Source organism: Cornus florida, unplaced genomic scaffold, assembly GCF_030987335.1.
Source record: "Cornus florida cultivar Cherokee Brave unplaced genomic scaffold, ASM3098733v1 CherokeeBrave_3.0.0_Hap2_Chr10, whole genome shotgun sequence".
NCBI classification, from domain to species: domain Eukaryota; kingdom Viridiplantae; phylum Streptophyta; class Magnoliopsida; order Cornales; family Cornaceae; genus Cornus; species Cornus florida.
Genome location: NW_026775580.1, coordinates 53,117,412 through 53,137,990, shown reverse-complemented (window position 1 = coordinate 53,137,990; position 20,579 = coordinate 53,117,412). Strand labels below are relative to the sequence as shown.

The 20,579-nt window shown below is 33.0% G+C and overlaps 1 protein-coding gene across 1 annotated transcript; it reads right to left on the bottom strand.

The window, feature by feature from the left end:
* Positions 1-10,674: 10,674 nt before the first annotated feature.
* Positions 10,675-19,274, bottom strand: LOC132279143 (cytochrome P450 81Q32-like). The gene is made up of 2 exons (XM_059781076.1): positions 18,343-19,274; positions 10,675-11,497 (listed from the first exon to the last, which is right to left on the bottom strand). The coding sequence occupies exons 1-2, from the start codon at positions 19,237-19,239 to the stop codon at positions 10,877-10,879; spliced, it is 1,518 nt and encodes a 505-aa protein (XP_059637059.1). The 5' UTR covers positions 19,240-19,274; the 3' UTR covers positions 10,675-10,876.
* Positions 19,275-20,579: the final 1,305 nt, after the last annotated feature.

Below are 20,579 nucleotides of genomic sequence, written 5' to 3'. Positions count from 1 at the left end.
AATCAAGATATACCAAATAAGAATAATAATATTAATAAACTTTTTTTTTTTTTTTTTTTAATTGGTACTCAGTGACTACACACACATATGTCTCCACCGAGGTTTGAACCCCTGATCTTCCTTTCGGAGGTAAGAGTTTGGTACCGCTAGGCCACTGCCTATTGATATAATATTAATAATATTAAATGATATATATATACATATATATATATATATATAATATAATAATATATAAATATGTATAATACCTTCCATAATAATCTATAATTATTTAAATCATATATATATATATATATATATACACACATCGTTCCATACGAATCTTAAATTAATTAAGCTATATATATACACACACACACAAACATACACACACACACACACACACACACACACATATATATAAATATATACCTCATTTCATAACAAAATATTAAGTAATTATATTTATGCAAATAAATGCTACTAAATATCGTAGTAACACTCTACGGCTCTCAAAACCCTAAGAATATCTCCTCTAGTGATTGGTTTTAACCCTAACAGGCTTGAAATCAAATCTGGAAATTCACCGGATCTTACCAGGACCCCAAACACCTCTACATGCGCCCCCACAATCCGCCACACTCGCCCAAACTTCCCTTACGCGCTTCCATGTTCCGCCACATGCTGACAGGTGGCTTCACGCGCCTACACACGATGCACATGCGCCAGATTCTTCTTCTGGCTGATGTGGCACACTATCATTTACTAGATGCATGCTGTCCTTATGCGCGTGTCACACTGGATCATTTCATCGCGCCTCCATGCACTTGTGCCGTACCAAATCAATTCCTATTCGATCAAGCCGCATCTAGGGCTCAGATACTTGGCACACTGAATCCTTATGGAGCCACATCACACCGGATCAACCCACTTGCACTAAACTAATTCAATGGCCCAGATCTTGGGCGCGCTAAGGCACTGTGTACCGCGCCACACATAATCAAATACCCCTTTCTAATATAAACCAATGCACAGAGCCTCAGCATATAAATAGTGCATAATTGTTTTACAAAAAAATAAAGAAAACAAATCTAAAATAATTTCAAAAAATATAAAATAAATCTAGAAAATTCTAGAAAAAATCCAGAAAAATCCCAAAAATTCTAAAAACCTTTATTAACCCTCTTGGGTCATAGATCAAGCCTACAAGTTGATTTTTAAATATATGCAACACATATAAATACAATTTAAAATCCAATAATCCAAAAAATAAAAAAATAAAAATTCATATTTTTAAATAATTCGATATAACCATGATTTAATTAAATAAATATAAACTAAATCTTTAATACTCAGGGTGAAATACTTATGAATTATAAGAGGGAAAATAGAGAAGAACTCGCCTGAAGGTTTCAAAATGAAACCAACACTTCAAGTCTTGATTGTCTCTTCCAATTCTAGCATCCTTTTTCTCTGATCCAGCCGCCTCTTTGTATGCCTTCTCATCTTCACTCTCTCTGCCTCTTTGATTTTTCTAACCTAAAAACCTTTTTAATAAAGTAATCTTATATGTATTTATAACCTCATTAATACTCTAATCATATTCCTATTATGACTAACATATAAAAGAAATAATAATTATCTTAAATAATATATATATACATATATATCATATAATATATAGCCGATAAGTGCCCTGATGAAATTCTTGATAAGACTCAACTTCATAGGTTCTTAGGATCTCTCAATTATATTGCTGATTTCTATAAAGATCTTCGTAAGGAATGTAAACCACTCTTTGATTGTCTTCAAAGTAATCCTCCTCCATGGACTTCTGTTCATACTAGTATAGTTAAATCTATCGAGCAATATGTCAAGTCATTGCCTTGTCTTGGCATTCCAACTACTGATTCTTTCAAAATCATTGAAACTGACGCCTCGGACATTGGTTATGGTGGCATCCTCAAACAGCGGGTCAGTCATGAGTGACTAATCCTTCGTTATTAGTAGTAAATGGATAAAGGAGGTAGATAAATGGAACTCCCAGGATTAACTTATCAGTCATATTCTTTACCAAAACAAAGGATGTCTTGAAACATACATTATTTTGATAAATATGAGCTTCAGATAACTTGTATTTTATATCCATTTTACTTACATTAGCTGAGCTTAGCCTTTCAGAAGTTTTTTCATAGTATTTGGTTGGTATGAGACCTTCCTGAATGCAATTAAGATCAGCTCCCGTATCAATCAAAGCAATGATTTCAAGTTTGAAATCTTTGTTGATGATAAGGGTAACTTTAGCATACCATTTCTGGAATGCTATGTGATTTAAAGTTTGGAGTTTTTGAGAGGGTTCTGAATGTATTGAATGTTCAGAACTTTCTTCATCAGATGATTCTTTTCCTTTGAAGGAAAACGCAGGGTTTGTGTTTAACTTCTTGATATCATTTTTTATGACTTGGTTTTTTAACTTGAGATTTTTAATTTCGATTTTGATTATGTTAATTTCTGCTTGAAGGTCCTGAATGGTAATATCTTTAGGCTGGTTATTAAACCTTTCTAATGTTTTATATAGGCTAAAATTGGGTTTACTAACTGTTGGGGGTTCAGTTAATATATATATATATATATATATATATTGATATATATGTGTATATTTCCTTCCATGTTAATCCTTAACTAATTAAATCGTATACACACATATATATCAATAAATAAATATATATATAAAATTATGCAAAGATAATTATTTAAATAATCACATTACCATGAGCCTTTATTAATTAACCCGATAGGGTTTTATTCAAGCCCAAGACCACATCCATTGGTCCAACTTTCCTTAAGCCCAATCCAATTAATATAAATAAATCAAATAATTAAATTAATACTTAAATTAAAATAACTAATTACATGAAGCACATAAACAAAATAAGAATTTACAACAAAGTCAAACCATACCAATAAAATTAACACGTCAACAATTCAATCAATAATCAAATACACACACAATAATCATCATATCAAGAATTCAAATAAAACAAGTAAATAAATAATTTAATTTAAAACAAATAAATTCTACAAACTCATTTTAAAATAATTTATTTAATTAAATGATTTCTCTAAAATATAGAGGTATTATATTCTTCCCCCCTAATAAAAGGAATTATGTCTTCGGAATTCAAGAATCCATGAAATGAAAACTTTGATTATTTATTCCAAATTTTCATATTCCCTTTGTCCGTGTGGAAATTAACCCATCCACACCTACTTATGATTAATAGACATATCTCGAAATTTATTAAGAATATGCTAAGCTAATCCATACTCATTGCATTTCTTTGCAATTTAATCTCACCAATTTATATTCGTTGGTAAACATCCCTATTGTGCATTTTCTTGTAGCAAAATACATAAAACCCCTTTACACACATGACGCGAAATATATAATATTGCCACTAACAGAATATTGCATAATCAAACAAAATATGAATAACCCATATAATGAGGTAATGACCTCTTCTTTATTGCTAAACCATGTTATATCCTTCGCAAAAAATGCTTTAGATAATAACCCGCTTCCCATTTTCGAACTCTAATATATGAGTTTACGATAACCTAACTATTTTGCCTATTCTGACAGTGCACATAAGATATCTAATAAGAGTAATCTTTGTAAGTATATTCTTAATTAATGTAAGACTTATAATTTGACTCTTTTAAACAACGATCCACGAATGGAAAATCTTAAAAGATCGTTCATACAAATCCTCAAGCAATGCGGTACCAACAGGCAACTCCGAAAGCTTTATGTAATGCTTTCAATCGATTTTGGTCAGATTATCATCTATGCCTCATACGGAAATAAAAATCTCATTGCAACGTCAGTACTCCCATACTTTATTCTATGAAAGTACCCTCTCATATCCACGTAAGTATATGAAGTGGTTACATTAACTCTGTGATATCTTCCGGCCCTCCTGTATTGTCGAGAACTGAGAATTAAGTTCCTCAGTCATCACCACTTTCCTTAAACTTATCACGAATACCTATTAGTCATTCCTTGTAACCCATACCCTGTCAGATTCCACTGAGTAAAAAAAAAAAAAATTCCTCCGAAAGTCAACTCCTTATTTCCAAGATGACCGATAGTTTCCTTGTGAGTAATCATAGGTCTCAACAGATTAACCATTTAGTATCGTGCTGACGTTTGAGAATATCTACAACTACCTTTATTCTCCCTGAACAATACTGAGTGTAGAAGTAATAACTTCCCACAATTCAGTTATCTACTCTATCTCGCGCCTGTGTTCTATGTGTGAACGTATACTATCGAGGTTCATAGTCTATGCAATTCAATCAATTTCCAAAACAAATATTGTTTCCCTATATACTGATTTAGCATATAATTCTAGAGCCTATGTTTTTGCCTCCTCAAATACCTCCAAAATTGGTGTCCTACCAGTTGTTGATAAGACTTAATGATTTAACTTTAGGACACACTAACGGACTGAATATAGAATATAATGAATTCTAAACTTAGGCTCTGAGTAAAAGAGTACACAACGCGGAAGTCACATAACGAAAGACACCCTAGGGATACTTGACCCTTGAGTGCTCTGATATCAATTGTGATACCCCAAAATTTCGAAACACAGGTTGATCACGTCCGCACACAAAATCAGGAGATATCAAAACAATTAAACTATTTAAAACAAGCACAAATTACAAAATGAAATAAAAAAAATAAATAACTCGCTGAATGAAAATCTATTAAATAATAATTCCATTAATACTTCTCTAAAATTATAACTCGAGAATCTCGTAATTCAAGGACCCCTCAAAATATTATACAATAATCTAGTCAACTATAAAATAAGTTTATCATCTAATAATGGATAAATATCTTACTTTGAAAAAGGGAAAAAAAAAAAAAAAAAAAAATTAGATAAGTGGAATACCCTTAATTTTAAAAGGATAGTCTCGGCATTTTAGTTATTGTTTTATTGTATTATTTTTTTTTTATTTGATTATTTGCCATTGTTTGCTTATTTGTCTAATTATTTTATTTGTTGTTAATTGATTTAGTTAATTGTATTAATTGTTTTATTTAATTGAGTTATTTGTTTTTAATAGTTAAATGGTTTAGTTTGATTATGTGGAAATTTATTTATTTGTTTTCATTAATAATGTTAAATTGGGGTCAGTCTTTGGTAATAATGTAGAATATAGTTTAGGGTTTGTTTTATTTTCTTTATGTAATTACGCCGACTAGTTATTGTTTATTTTTAGTTTTCCATCTCGTAGTATAACTAGAATTAGGTTTTGTAAGTGAAGCCTATAAATACATCTGTATAAATCTACCAAGGGTTTTAGAACCCTATACACGTACTGGAGGAGGCAGAGAGAAACAGAGAGGGACTTGAGAGGAAAAATTGAGTGAATCAGTTGGAGTTTTGGCTATAGTTAAAGGTCGGACCAAGGAGAAAGGAAGGTGATTGCCCGTGGGTTGAACCAAGAGCAACAGAGGTGTGGAACGATAGTCTAAGGATTTGCCAGAAACTTAGAGACGACAGTGAAAGGTTTCGAACTGAAACTTAAAGGCAAGTTCTATTCTTAATTCTCTCCCTTTGACTTGTGTTCGTTTCATGCCCAATACAATTCCAAGAATAAATAAACGTTAATTTAATCTGGCTCGCATGTTAGGTTCAATTATAACAGTATGTCTTTACATGAATTGGTGTTTGCTTGTTTTTAAATTTTTTTGCATAGTTCATGTTTTAATTGATGTTGATTAATGAATAAATAATTTAATTGTCTCTGGAACACACTGGAACCTAGTTCAGACACCTAGGAACCTTAGGAATGGAGGACAGATGAGCGGAAAGTCGCCGGACTTGAAGGAGATGAAGGAACAGGAGGAGAACCGGCTCCCTTTTGAAGGGAGCAGGCTCCCCTAAGCAAAAGGCAGGCTCCCTCAAGGAGGGAGCCGGCTCTAGAAGGCTTGGAGGCGGCTCCCTCGAATTTTTTTTTTTATATTTATTTATTTTTTTTTTTATAGCTTTTTAGCGACTTGTTGTACTACGATGCTTGGATTTTTAAGTTTTCAAATTCAATCAGAAGCTATACTGGAGGTTTTCAGAGATGTTCTAAGCTTTATTAAAACTCCCAAGGGCCTTGTTAATGCATAATTAATCACCCTGTATTATAGCTTGAACAGTATAAAATTCTTACACAAATTGGTATACTGTTTTAGATGTGAAGGATTAAATTTGTTCAACATTATTTTGGCAATTTTTCGAGAATGATTTTATAGTTATTCATGTTCTAGTGTAATATAATAAGCATGTGAATTTATATATTCTATTATGCTTACTTGGAATGAATTGATGTTTACATGTATGATCTGTATTATTGATTATTGGACTCTGCGGAGTAGTACCAAATAAGCCTGTTAATTTACACAATTTTATCATGTTTTGTATGGAACAATTGATGTTTATACTTAATATTTTTATAATCAATTGTTGGATTTATGGATTAGTTGATATTTACCCTCACTGTCTGTATTATCAATTGGTGGATGTTGGATTGTATGCATTGGTATAGGACGGTGGCATGCTAGGGATGGATTAGCTCAAGACGTTAAGTCCTACCTATTCTGGAATAAGGGAATGGGTTATAAGAATAAAATCCTACTTATATGTAAGTCAGTGCAGCTGAACAAGTTGAATGGCTAACTGGATATATGATGGATGGATAGGATAGAACTTTATATATATATATATATATTTATGGTACTGTGATATGAGCTTGAGTCTCAGAGTCGACGGTTAGGGAGCATATATGCAGTAAGATGTGTAGCTGGATATGATAGGTTGAGGTATACCCTGTTAGGCTTAGGTACTCATGCCCACTCAGGTGTGTTTTGCATGTTGCCTTCTAATCAGGTTGAGACCCCCTTCATAGTCCAGTGAGAGTCCTGTAGTGTGGATATATATATGTACGGACTACATAGCTATTATTGAGTTGTTTAGGATGTACATGCGTATCGGGTCTTTGCTTGAAAACTTGTTCGTGGGCCTGACCCACTTCTATTTTGTTCAGGTGTTCGTCAGTTCCAGGTTTAGAGCTTGTTCGTGCTGAGCAGAGACGGTCACTCATTCTTGCTTGGATTGTAACAGGATAAAACTTGTTCGTGGGCCTGACCTACTTCTATTTTGTTCAGGTGTTCGTCAGTTCCAGGTTTAGAGCTTGTTCGTGCTAAGCAGAGACGGTCACTCATTCTTCCGACGACGTATGATCCCTTTTCATGATTTAGTACTGGTTTTCTTTTAGTTTTTTCGTTTCAGTTTGGGATATTATTAGGGGTCCACTGAATGGATTCCCGAGTTGTTATCTTAAAGGTTTTGAATTGACAGATTATTATTTATATTTATTTCTGATGGTTTTTGGATTATTGGATTTTAAGTATTTAATTTTAAAGGATTATATTTTAGAATTCTTTCAGCTTTTAATTATTTATTTCTTATTTCGTTTTGAAATCTGTGTTCATTTAAATATTAATTGTTTGATATACCCTTGGGTTTGGGCTTGGGCCTGATCAACCCATGTCTCGGAGTTGAGGGGTATCACAATAAGTCCCCCGAGCTACGGATTCTCAACCTTGAAACTTGAACCTCTATAACCTGAAAGATAAAAATAAAGTGGGTCAAACCCAAGAGCAAACTCTCTCTACTAAGCCTCTGAAAATCAATAAACAGATCATCTCTAACCAAAACCAAATCTAATAAAGTTTTAACTTTAATATATAACGCTACACATATATAAATAATTATATATACTACAATAAGTACATCCATGATTAAATCAATATCATACCTAAACCAATCCACAAACTCATTTTCTTTTAAAAAGAAGTTCCTTAAACCTTAATTCCATTCTAAACAATTATTTAACCATTTAAACAATAAATTATAAATAAAGGAAGATTATATTTAATCCCAAAACCCGATAATGATTTTTATTATTTAAATCACATATCCAATATCTATGCTTTGACAAATCGTCCATGTCTCCACTAATATTATTTTATTAATATTATAAAATAAATAACTAACCTGTAAGTACTAAATAATTCTAATATAAGAATATTTAATCCTAATCAAACTTATACATACAATAATCATAGACGGAATTTTAATCATCTAACACACAGCAATTTAATTATACTTTGACAAATCAACCATGCCATTATAAATATATTTATTTATATATTAGTAACTCAACCATGCCTCCTTGAGTATATATATTTATACTTTTAAATTAGTAACTTATCCATTCTTCCTATTTATGTATTTTATTCATACAAATAATTAGTAAATATATTTAAACCTTTGGCAACTCATCTATGCATACAATTTAATCATGTACCAACTTTAAACGTACCGACAAGCTAAATCATACATAGATATCTCATGTATATTATAAGAATATCATTTGTTTAATAACCAGGTTATTATTATTTAATCAACCATACTACCTATAAAACAAGATATACCAAATAAGAATAATAATATTAATAATCTTAAATGATATATATATATATATATACATATATTATATAATATGATATATAAATATGTATAATACATTCCATAAAAATCCTTAATTATTTAAATCATATATATATATACACACACACACACACATCATTCTATACGAATCATAAATTAATTAAACCATATATATACACATATATAAATATATATATATATATATATATATATATATATACACCTCCTTTTATAGCAAAATATTAAGTAATTATATTTACGCAAGTAAATGCTACTAAATATCGTAGTAACACTCTACGACTCTCAAAACCCTAATAATATCTTCTTTAGTGGTTGGTTTTAACCCTAATAGGCTTGAAATCAGATCTGAAAATTCACCGGACCTCACAGGACCTTACCGGGACCCAAGCACATCCTCACACGCCCCCACACACCTTACATGTGCCCAAACATCCCTCACGTGCTTCCACGCGCAGCCACACACTGACAGATGGCCTTACGCGCCCACATGTGTTGCACACACGCCTAATTCTTCTTCAGGTTGATGTGGCACACTACCATTCGCTGGATGCATGCTGTCCTAATGCGTACGTCACACCGGATCACTTCACCACGCCTCCATGCACGCACCAAAACAATCCCTCTTTGATTAAGCCGCATCTAGGGCTCAGATACCTGGGACACTGAATCTCATGAAGCCGCGTCACACCGGATCAACCCACTTGCACTAAACTAATCCAATGGCCCAGATCTTGGGCACACCAAAGCGTTGTGTACCGTGCCACACATAATCAAATACCCCTTTTTAATGCAATGCATAGAGCCTTAGCATATAAACAGTGCATAATTTTTTTACAAAAAAATAAAGAAAACAAATCTAAAATAATTTCAAAAAATAGAAAATAAATCTAAAAATTTCTTGAAAAATTTCAGAAAAATCCCAGAAATTCTAGAAACCTATTTGGGTCACAGATCAAGCCTACAAGTTGATTTTTAAATATATGCAACACATATAAATATAATTTAAAATCTAATAATCTAAAAAATATATATATAATAATTCACACTTTTAAATAATCCGATCTAACCATAATTTAATCAAATAAATTTAACCTAAAACATTAATACTCAAGGTGAAATACTTACGAGTTCTAAGAGGAAAAATAGAGAAGAACTCGCCTGAAGGTTTTGAAACGAAACCGAAGCCTCAATCCTTGATTGTCTCTTTCAATTTCGGTGTCATCTTTCTCTGATCAAGCCTCCTCTTTGTCAGCCTTCTCCTCCCCTCTCTGGCTCTTTTTTTTTTTTTTTTTTTTAACGTGAAAACCTTTTTAATAAATTAATCTTATGTATATATATAACCTCATTAATATCTTAATCATATTTCTATTATGACTACCATATAAAAGAAATAATAATTATCTTAAATAATATATACACACACACACATATTATATTATATATATATATATATGTGTGTGTGTGTGTGTGTATTTTCTTCCATGCTGATCCTTAACTAATTAAATCATATACTAACACACACACATATATATATCAATAAATATATATGTAAATTTCCTTCCATAATAATTATTAATTAATTATATTTATATACGTATAATTATATATATATATATATATATATATATATATATATATATAAAGATAATTATGTAAAGATAATCATTTAAATATTCACATAACAATGAGCTTTTATTAATTAACCCAACAAGGCTTTTATTAATTAACCCAACAAGGCTTCATTCAAGCCCAAGACCACATTCATTAGTCCAACTTCCCTTAAGCCCAATCCAATTAATTTAAATAAATCAAATAATTAAATAAACACTTAAATTAAAATAACTAATTACATAAAGCACATAAACAAAATAAGAATTTACAACAAAGTCAAACCATACCAATAAAATCAACACGCCAATAATTCAATTAATAATCAAACACACACACAACAATCTTTATATCAATAATTTATATAAAACAAGTAAATAAATAATTTAATTTAAAACAAATAAATCCAATAAACTTATTTTAAAATAATTTATTTAAATAAATAATTCCTCTAAAATATAGGGATATTACAGGAAGCACTGAAGTCATATTTTAAAGCAACTTAAACACTCATTTTTCAAAATCTTGTAGTAGTAAACAATATAATGTTACATATTTTTTTGGAAAATTGACAATATAAAGTTACATATTGTTATATACTAGTGACAATAGAACAACACAGAAACGGTAAAGGTTCTATGAAAGTTGTTCTTAATGTAATGCATATTGCTAGATTAAACTAGTTGATTTGATCAAATCTGAGAAAGAAGATTCAACATTATCGGACGTGGTCGACACTTAGCCAACAAGGGTTGAGCCTTGGGCAAAGTGAGTCCGGTCCCTTCGGTCATGTCAATCATCTCTTGGCTAACCCTTTCCCACTCAAAGCACTGAACCAATGACCCTAATGCCAACCCAACCATGCGAATGGCTAAGCCCTCCCCAGGACACCCTCTCCTTCCGGTTCCAAAGGGAAATAACTTGAACCCATCCTTGCTACCTTCCAAGTCTTGAAACCTCTCTGGCTTGAACTTTCTGGGGTCCACCCAAATTTTGGGATCATTTTGTATGGCCCATAAATTAACCATTAGCATCGTGCCATGTGGAATTCGGAAACCGCCTATCGTACACTCCTCTGATGACTCGTGAGGTACAAGCATTGGGCCTGCTGGATACATCCGCAGTGTCTCATTGATGATGCAGTGGAGATAGGGAAGCTTAGATAAGTCTGATTCATCGATCAGACGGTTTTGTCCAACTTGATTATCAATTTCAATTTGTGCCTTCTTTAGAGCTTCTGGGTTGTTCAACAAAAGGGAAAGTCCCCACTCCAATGTCCCAGCTGATGTATCAGTTCCTGCACTTAATAGGACCTACATACATAATTGTAATCAATACATTAGGTTTACTTCTATAGTGTTTGATAAGTATCAATTTACATATAATCATTATTTAATATGTTTAGGAAGAAAATAATATGTTTACACTAAAGATGTAAACATTATTTTTTTAGTAATTTTGTTTTATCTCATTAGATATGGGCTCAAACTCTTTAAGTCTTTTTTTAACCGATGTAGTAACTAGTTGATTGTCACAATTTCTTCTTTAATTTTTATATATTGAAATGACTTTGCAACAAAAGATTATTAAAAAAAGAAAGAAGAAAAAGAAATGAATTAGAAAGTGAGAACCAAAATCCCCTGCTTTGGGGCAAGGATACAACCCCATGGCACTATTGAAAAATATTGTTATGAAGTGAAGAGTAAGTGAGCACAATTATTGAGACAAAAATATTTACTCTAGTCAGACAAAAATATTTATTCTAAGGCCCCAACCAATAAGAAGACCCCAAAAATTTTCATTTCTTTATTATCTATAACTTTCCTAAAAAAGTTATTTTCTTCAATTATTAAGCCTAAACTATTAAAAAGATTTGAAAGTGGGCCTAAAAGAATTTATATCATTTTTCACCTTTTTGTTTTTTCTTCAGGGCCCCAAAAATTTTGTTTATTTAAATATTATAACCTATCATTATTAAACCATAACCAACAACGGAATGTAATAGTGAACCAAAAATATTTTTAACCTTATATCAACCTTTTTTTTTTTTTTCCTCTCCCTCTCTTATCCTCATTACATCGTTGTAATCAGATGGTATTTCTTCGCCTTCCAAAATAGAATGTTGAGAGTTCAAGTCCCCATAGACTCCTATAAACTTTCTATCTTCTCTTTTTCTTTGTTTCTTCTTCCTCACATATTTTCCTCGTCTCCCATTTTAACTCTTTCACTCATTACTCGTTACAATTTCACTATCTCACTCAAATTCTTCGAAATTACTTTCTATTGTTCTGTAACTTAAATTATTTTATAGTTTTATTAATTTTTGTTACTATACAATTCCATATTTTGCTTGTGAATTGCCATCATTTTTATTTATATAGTTGAATGCGTCTACTAGAAAGCACAAGCCAATTAATTAACTAATGATGAAAATAGAAATTGAAAAAATTCTAGTACTAAGTTTAAAAATCATGAAACAACTAATGAATATATTTATTAACATGAATATATTGGTAGATTATGTCATTATATTAAAATACCACCCTTTTTTTTTTTTTTTTTTTGTCTAAGGTCTCAAATTATATTGAGCCGTCCAAAGCAGCCTCGACTATAAAATATATATGTTAGGTACGCTAAGAAATTTGAGACCTTAGACAGAAATTTTTTGAATCCACATGCATCAAGTTAATAAATATGTTCATTAGTTGAGTTTGTGAGAAGAGAAAAAGTGAGTAAATAAATTTTGAAGTAAAGATAGTCTTTCTTCGCCCGTGGACGTTGGAAATTTGCCAAACCACATAAATCTCGTTTTGCTTGTGTGTGTGCTTTTATCTATTTTATTTTCCAATTGTGTGTGTGAAATCCTAACAATTGGTATTAGAGTTATGGCGGCAACCTATTACAAAAGGAAAGTATGTGGTGGAGAAGTTTGATGGAAGAAGGAACTTCGGTCTTTGGCAAGTTCGGATGTTGGATTTATTGATTCAGCAAGGACTAGTAGAAAGAAACCGAAAAATATGGAAGATACAGATTGGGAGATGATCAACTCGAAAGCAATGAGTACGATTCAATTGACGTTGGCGGATAATATTGTGTATGATGTGATAAAAGAAGATTCAGCATTGGAGATGTGTAAGAAGTTGGAAAATCTGTATATGAAAAAAAAATCTCACTAACCGGTTAGTCTTAAAGCAAGAGTTGTACTCCTTTAGAAGAAAAGAAGGGGTAAACCTACAAGAGCATCTTGATGAGTTCAACAAAATTATTTGTGATTTATCTAATGTTGAAGTCAAGTTAAGTGATGAAGATAAAATAATTATTTTGTTAATATCGGTTCGCTCTACCCATAAGCATTTATTCAATACTTTGCTTTATGTAAAAGATACCATCTCGGTGAACAAGTTAAGAGTACTTTGTTCTCTAATGAAAAGTTGAATAATGAAAAGAGTTGTGATGCTCAGGTTCAAGCTCTTATTGCTCAAGAAAAGAAGAGATTTGGAGCTTCAAGAAATCTTGTGCCATTGTCAAAGAAAAGATGTTACAAGTATGGAAGAAAATGGCATATTAAGCGATATTGTCTGGTAAGAAAGGAGAATGCCTCCGCTGCTGCTGTTGTGTCTGAGGATACTAAAGAATGGATTGATAATGATGAATCATTGACAACAAGGGAGAAGTTAAGGAGTGGAAACTTGATTCTGCTTGTTCCTTTCATGTGTGTCCTCACAAAGAGTGGTTTGCTACCTACAAACATGTAGGTGGTAAGGTATTTGTGGAAAATAATGTTTCTTGTGATGTTATTGGAATTGGAACATCAAAATCAAAACAACGAATGATTTGTAAGAACTCTAACGAATATACGTCATATTCCAAGTGTTAGAAGGAATGTGATCTCTATGGAAGCATTGGATTCCAAGGGTGGTTGGTGTGAAGTGAAGAATGGATAGATGAAGAATAGAAGGGGACCAGTTGTTATGTTTTTTGGAAGGGATGTCAATAATCTATATATTTTGTTGAGAAATACTATTATAGGTGGAGCAATTACAAAGACGGAATGGAAGCCTATTTTAAAATCTACTAGATTGGAGGATAAAGAGCATCAAGAGAAAGAAGAAGTCTTGGCAATTGCAAAAGCACCAACCTTTATTCCAAAAGCAAAAAGAGTTTGTTTTGGTGATGCGAAAGTAGATTCCAAGTTCAATTATTTGAACTTGGAATTTGCTAAGAATAGATGAATGTGGTGGAATGACGAAGAATGACAAGAATAAATCATATGCTAGGTTCAAAGTGGAGAGTTCTTAAGTCAAGGTGGACCTATGGAGAGCATGTGAAGACGAATTTCGAGCCAAGGTGGAATTTTGGGTTTGTGGCTAAAAATTGTAGAAATTAGTTTCCTTTTCTGTTTTAGAATATTGAAATTTGTGAGAGAAATTGTCACATTAGGTTTCTTTTTTAGAGTTGAGATTCATTTGGTAACTCTTTGTAGACAAGTGGTATAATTCTTGTCCAACAACGAATTGAGTTTTGAAGACTTTATAAATAGAGATGGGTTTGGGTAGAGAGAGAAATAGTGAGTTGAGTTTGTTAATCAAAATTTAAAGTAAAGATAGTCGTTCTATGTCTGTGGATGTAGACAATTTGCCGAACAACATAAATTTTGCTTTGCTTGTGTGTGTGCTTTTATCTGTTTTATTTGTCAATTGTGTGTGTAAAATCCTAACAATTGGTATTAGAGCCATTGCAACAACTATTATAGAAGGAAAATACGTGGTCAAGAAGTTTGATAGAATAAGGAACTTCAGTCTTTGGCAAATTCGGATGCGGGATTTACTGATTTAGCAATGCTAGGAAAAACTTTGGGTAAGAAACCAAAAAAGATGGAAGATACAGATTGGGGGAAGATCAACTCGAAGGCAATGAGTACGACTCGATTGACGTTGGCGGATAATATTGTGTATGATATGATAAAAGAAGATTCAGCATCGGACATTTGGAAGAAGTTGGAAAATCTGTATATGAAAAAAAAAAAAAAAAATCCGACCAACCGGTTAGTCTTAAAGCAAAAGTTGTATTCCTTTAGAAGAAAATAAGGGGTAAGCCTACAAGAATATTATGCTAAGTTCAACAAAATTTTTTGTGATTTATCGAATGTTGATGTCAAGTTAAGTGATAATGATAAAATAATTATTTTGTTAACATTGGTTCGCTCTACCCATAAGCATTTATTCAATACTTTGCTTTATGGAAGAGATACTATCTTGGTGGAACAAGATAAGAGTACTTTATTTTCTAATGAAAAGTTGAAAAATGAAGACGGTTGTGTTGCTCAGGCTCAAGCTCTTATTGTTCAAGAAAATAAGAGATTTTGAGCTTCAAGAAATCTCAACCATTGTCAGAGAAAAGATGTTGCAAGTGTGGGAAAAAAATGGCATATTAAGTGGTATTGTCCAGAAAGAAAGAAGAATGCATCCGTTGCTGCTGTTGTGTCTGAGGATACGAAAGATTGGAGTGATAATGATGAAACATTATCAATCACTGATAACAAGGGAGAAGCTGAGGAGTGGAAACTTAATTCTACTTGTTCCTTTCACGTGTGTTCTTAAAAAGAGTGGTTTGCTACCTACAAACCAGTAAGTGGTAAGGTATTTATGGGGAATAATACTTCTTGTGATGTTATTGGAATTGGAACAATCAAAATCAAAACAACGATTGGTTTGTAAGAACTCTAACGAATGTACGTCATATTTGAAGAAATATGATCTTTGTGGGAGCATTGGATTCCAAGGGTGGTTGGTGTGAAGCGAAGAATGGATTAATGAAGATTAGAAGGGGACCACGTGTTATGCTTTTGGGAAGGAAGGTTAATAATCTCTATATTTTGTTGAGAAATACAATTATAGGTGGAGAAATTGTAAAGACAAAATGGAAGCGTGTTTCAAGATCTACAAGAGTGGAGGATAAAGAGCAACAAGAAAAAGAAGTCCTCTTGGCAATTGCAAAAGCTCTAACCTTTATTCCAGAAGCAAAAAAAGTTCAATTTGGTGATGCGAAAGTAGTTTTCAAGTTCAATTATTTGAATTTGGAATTTGCTAAGAATAGATGAATGTGGAGGAACAACGAAGAATGACAAGAAGAAATAAGATGCTAGGTTCAAGGTGGAGAGTTCTTGAGTTAAGGTGGAGCTGTGGAGGAGCATGTGATAGGAGGAGGGGATACCTTAGAGGTTCCCATAGATGCGACCATAGAAGAGAACTGTAGTCTCAACTGGTTACGCTTTACGAGACAGATAACCTTTGCATCATCCTCCCACATAGAGTTGGATATAAGGATGGGGTCAAATTTTTATTTTTATTTTTTATGAAGTGGGCCTAATGGGAGCCAAAAATAATGTCATACGAAGATGCATTCCCATCACCCACTAAGTGTTTGATGAAAGGCCGAAGAAGGCCCCGAAGCTTTCATATTATTCTCTAGTTCCATAAACTGAGTTGAGAAGGCTTAATAGTCCACAAACTCTTGTCATTGATAAGAATTGAGTGCATCCAGTCAAACCAGAGGGATTGGCCATTGTCCTTGAACATGTTCCATATGTGCTTGAGGATGGACAGTCTATTCGGTAAGGTAAGGAATGCCTTGACCACCATAAGATTTTCGTTCGTAGACAAAAAACCAGTTGACATTAGCTCCATCATTCTCCACTTCAGCTATATTATGTTACATATAATTATATTACACATCTTTGACGACTCCTATTTTTTTCTACATTGATATATAGGTTAAGGTTGGTAGAAATTAATGAACGGCGCCTTCTAGGCCCAGCTACCAGGCTTCAAAGAATCAAAATCCTCGACATGAGATTGAAAGATAAGAAATTCATAACAATGCAAATACCGCTTATAAATCAACTCTCACCCATTTGCTCCCTCCAGGGAGTGGGAAATTATTCACGAAATCAAGTGATGATGTTCAATAGAACGCGAAAGGAAGAAAAGAAGTGATCCAAACAAGGTCTAATGTGCTCACCTATTGATTGATAATGCTTATGGAGGGTGAGAGGAAGAAGAACAGTGGAGAGAGGGCCTGAATGTCGGAAGGGGTGAAAGAGAGAAGGAAAACAAAGAGGGTGAATACAAGGCCTCAATTACCCAATCGAAGCCAGGTCGATCTAGTTTTATTCTCCTTTTTTATTATTTTTTTCGATTATGTCATTAACATTGATGTGTTCATTTATAATTAATTAGAATACATTGACGGTGAGTGGAGTGCACTTCACACTGGTGAGTAGAGTGCACTCCTTATGCACTGATAAGTAGCTAAACATTGTCCTTAAAAATGTAAGTGACAGTAACTTCACTTATCATCGAATAAGTAGGCTAAACACTTAAAAATCAATATATATATATATATATATATATATATATATATATATATATATTATTGTTTAATTATCACCTACAAAATCAGTATATAAAATTCAGTTTTTTAAATTTTTAGTACATAAAGTTTGATTTTTATCAAGTTGGCCATGATAATAATTGTCAATGGTTGCTTAAATAATAGAGAACTCCCATCTACTTTTAAATATAACAGACCTCCCGATTTAGATCTGAGTAACACTAACATCTCCTATCATAAAATCTGACATTTTTATATGTCGATATCATGCTCAAAACTTACTTGAGAACGTCTTTAGAAAACTTAAAAATGCTATTTTGTCCGAGTATTGAATTAATAAAAGTACAATATATATAATAAAATTTTAACACATTTGAGTCGAAGTCCACACTAACACGAGAGGATAGTTGTTGTATAGAGAATGTCTATGCTATTTAATCAATCTTAAGTGGAGGTTAGTGTAATTATCCCTAATTGTAAATCGTTAATTGTAGATCTACTCGATTAAGAGACGAATTCTAGAATACAAATTCAGGTGAAGGCAAGCAAGAACCGATCTTACAATACCTATAAAATTTCACTATTTTTCCCACTGAAATTACTAAAAAATTCCCCCAGCTCTCCTTATTTTTGTGAGCTATGATATAATTGAAAGCTATTTTACGAATTCATGTATAATTTATTTCTAATTCTCTCCAAATATATATTAAAAAAGAAAATAAAAGAAGAAGAAATAAATACATGTGAAGTAGAGAGAGATTCTTACCAGCATCATGCCTCTTATGATCTCATCCGTGTAATACTCTGGTTCAGTTTGTTGCAGTGAAAGCAACACTTCAATCATTGTCTTCTTTCTCTCTTTGGACTCCGAACAATCACTCTTCATTCCTCTCCTATGCTGTTCAATCAACTCCTGTATCAACCCATCTCTCTTCTTGTGCAACACCATCAACTTCTTCTCCAATCCGTTCACTCCCAACCAGCTCAACACCGGCAAATAGTCTCCCATATTCGTTGCGCCACCCAAGTGGAACGTCTCCGCCACAATCTCCCGGAACCGCGTCGCTTCCTCCACGTCCTCCACCGTTTCGCCGTAGTACCTCTTCCCGGCGATCATCCTCATCATGACATTAAGCAACAACTCGAAAAACACCTTTTTCATGTCCACCGTCTGATCTGCATAAGCCCGGAAGAGTTTACGGGTCATCAACCGGACCTCGTCGGCTCGTACGCCGGCGAGCATCTGGAGACGATGGGATGACAGGATTTCGATGGAGGAGATTCGCCGGAGGTTGCGCCAGTGGTCGCCGTAGGGGGCCCACACGAGGTTGCTGTAATTGTAGCCGATGATTTTTCCGAACAGGAGCCGAGGGCGATTGGCGAATACGATGTCGTTTTTGGCGAGGCATTCCTCGGCGGCTGACGGAGAGGAGACTATGAGGACCGGACGTGAGCCGAACCGGAGGAGGAAGATTGGGCCGTAACGGGCGGATAAATCGGACAAGGTGCGGTGGAGGGGCTTCTTCAAAAGGTGGAGATGGCCCAAAATGGGTAGGGTCGGGAAAGGGCTTGGTGGGAGGTTTTTGATCTTGTGGAGGAAATGCTTGGTGAAGATGTATATGCCCAAAATTAGTGGAATGTACAGGTACACTACTGTATCCATGTTGATGAAAATTTTGGATGTGATATGGTCTCATTGGCCTATAATAATATATACATACACAGTATGCGAGCCCTCCGCCATCACATCATACCTTACCTTACGTACTCCTCGTATTCTAGAAGTAAAAATTTATATTACTGTTGAATATTTTGATATTTTTAATATTTTTATGATTAGGTGAATAAATTTCTTATTCAATACAACATAAGAGTCGACTTTCGCGTGTGTGTGTGTGTGTGTAAAGTTTGTGCAAATTAGTAAGCATAATTGAAGTCTTTAATAAGTTATATAATTAGCCGACAAGAAAAAGTGGATGTTGGTTGAGGTCTTCGTTTGAACTTTGAAAAGGTTATTTATTTTTTATTTATTTACTGTCTAGTGTCAACAAAGAAAACAAAGTTGTTGAGCAACAGAAACTGAACGAAGCTAGAGAGATATGTCATGTTCCAAATGAACGGAACCAAGGAGCAAAGCAGACCAACCCAACTTTGCTCACCATATACGCCAAGGTATTAGGGTCGTGGTAGGCCCTTCGAAATGTTTTTAATGGGATTCATGTGAGCGTTCGTTGAACTGTTAGTTTGGATTAAATGATTTGGAAGGATAAAAAAAGATAAAAAAAAATTAAAGAAAGAAAATGATAATGTGAAGTGTGTTTGGATTGTATTAAGTGAAGAGAAAAGGAATGACTCATTGGTGAGTAGGTCGTTTTTATCAACAATGATGATGTGGTCCAATTACAAATGTACAAACAGTCACTAATTATAAAATATGAAAAATAATAAATAAAAAAATCAGAGAGATTGACTGAATTTATTGTAATAAAAACTTGTAATTAGAAATTATTTATAGCGATAAGTATGAATAACCAACTCACCGTGAGTAGGTAAGTCTTGTCCATTCCTTCCGAACCCTCATACAATATCCTTCTAAAAAATGAAATGATTTGGAGAGAAATGATAATGAATAAGTAATACTTTCATAATTTTAAAACTATCTTCAACAATTAAAAGAATAAACATGTTATGACACTTAAGTTCTATTTAATAATAATAATAAAAATAATAAGAATTTAATTGTTATCATATACTTATCCAAACGAAGCCGTAGTGCATTTGGACCCAATATAAATAATTCTTCTAATTGGGTGCCATCACATACGTTTTTATCTGGTGTTTGGTGAATGCTCTTTTTTCCAATCCCATTATATATGATTTAGACACGCTTCTATTCTCTCATTTGCTCCCCTTCACGAAAATCAATCTCTTTTCAACCATGACCTAATTGCAATTTCGAAAAATCCGATGGACAATTTGGGTTTTTACCTAGAGTTTGTGTAA

Bases quoted from the DNA above. Each gene is read 5' to 3' on its own strand.
- LOC132279143 (XM_059781076.1), bottom strand. From the start codon at position 19,239: ATGGATACAGTAGTGTACCTGTACATTCCACTAATTTTGGGCATATAC. The intron at 11,498-18,342 runs GTAAGAATCTCT...TTATGTATGTAG, and splicing joins TCATAAGAGGCATGATGCTG to GTCCTATTAAGTGCAGGAAC.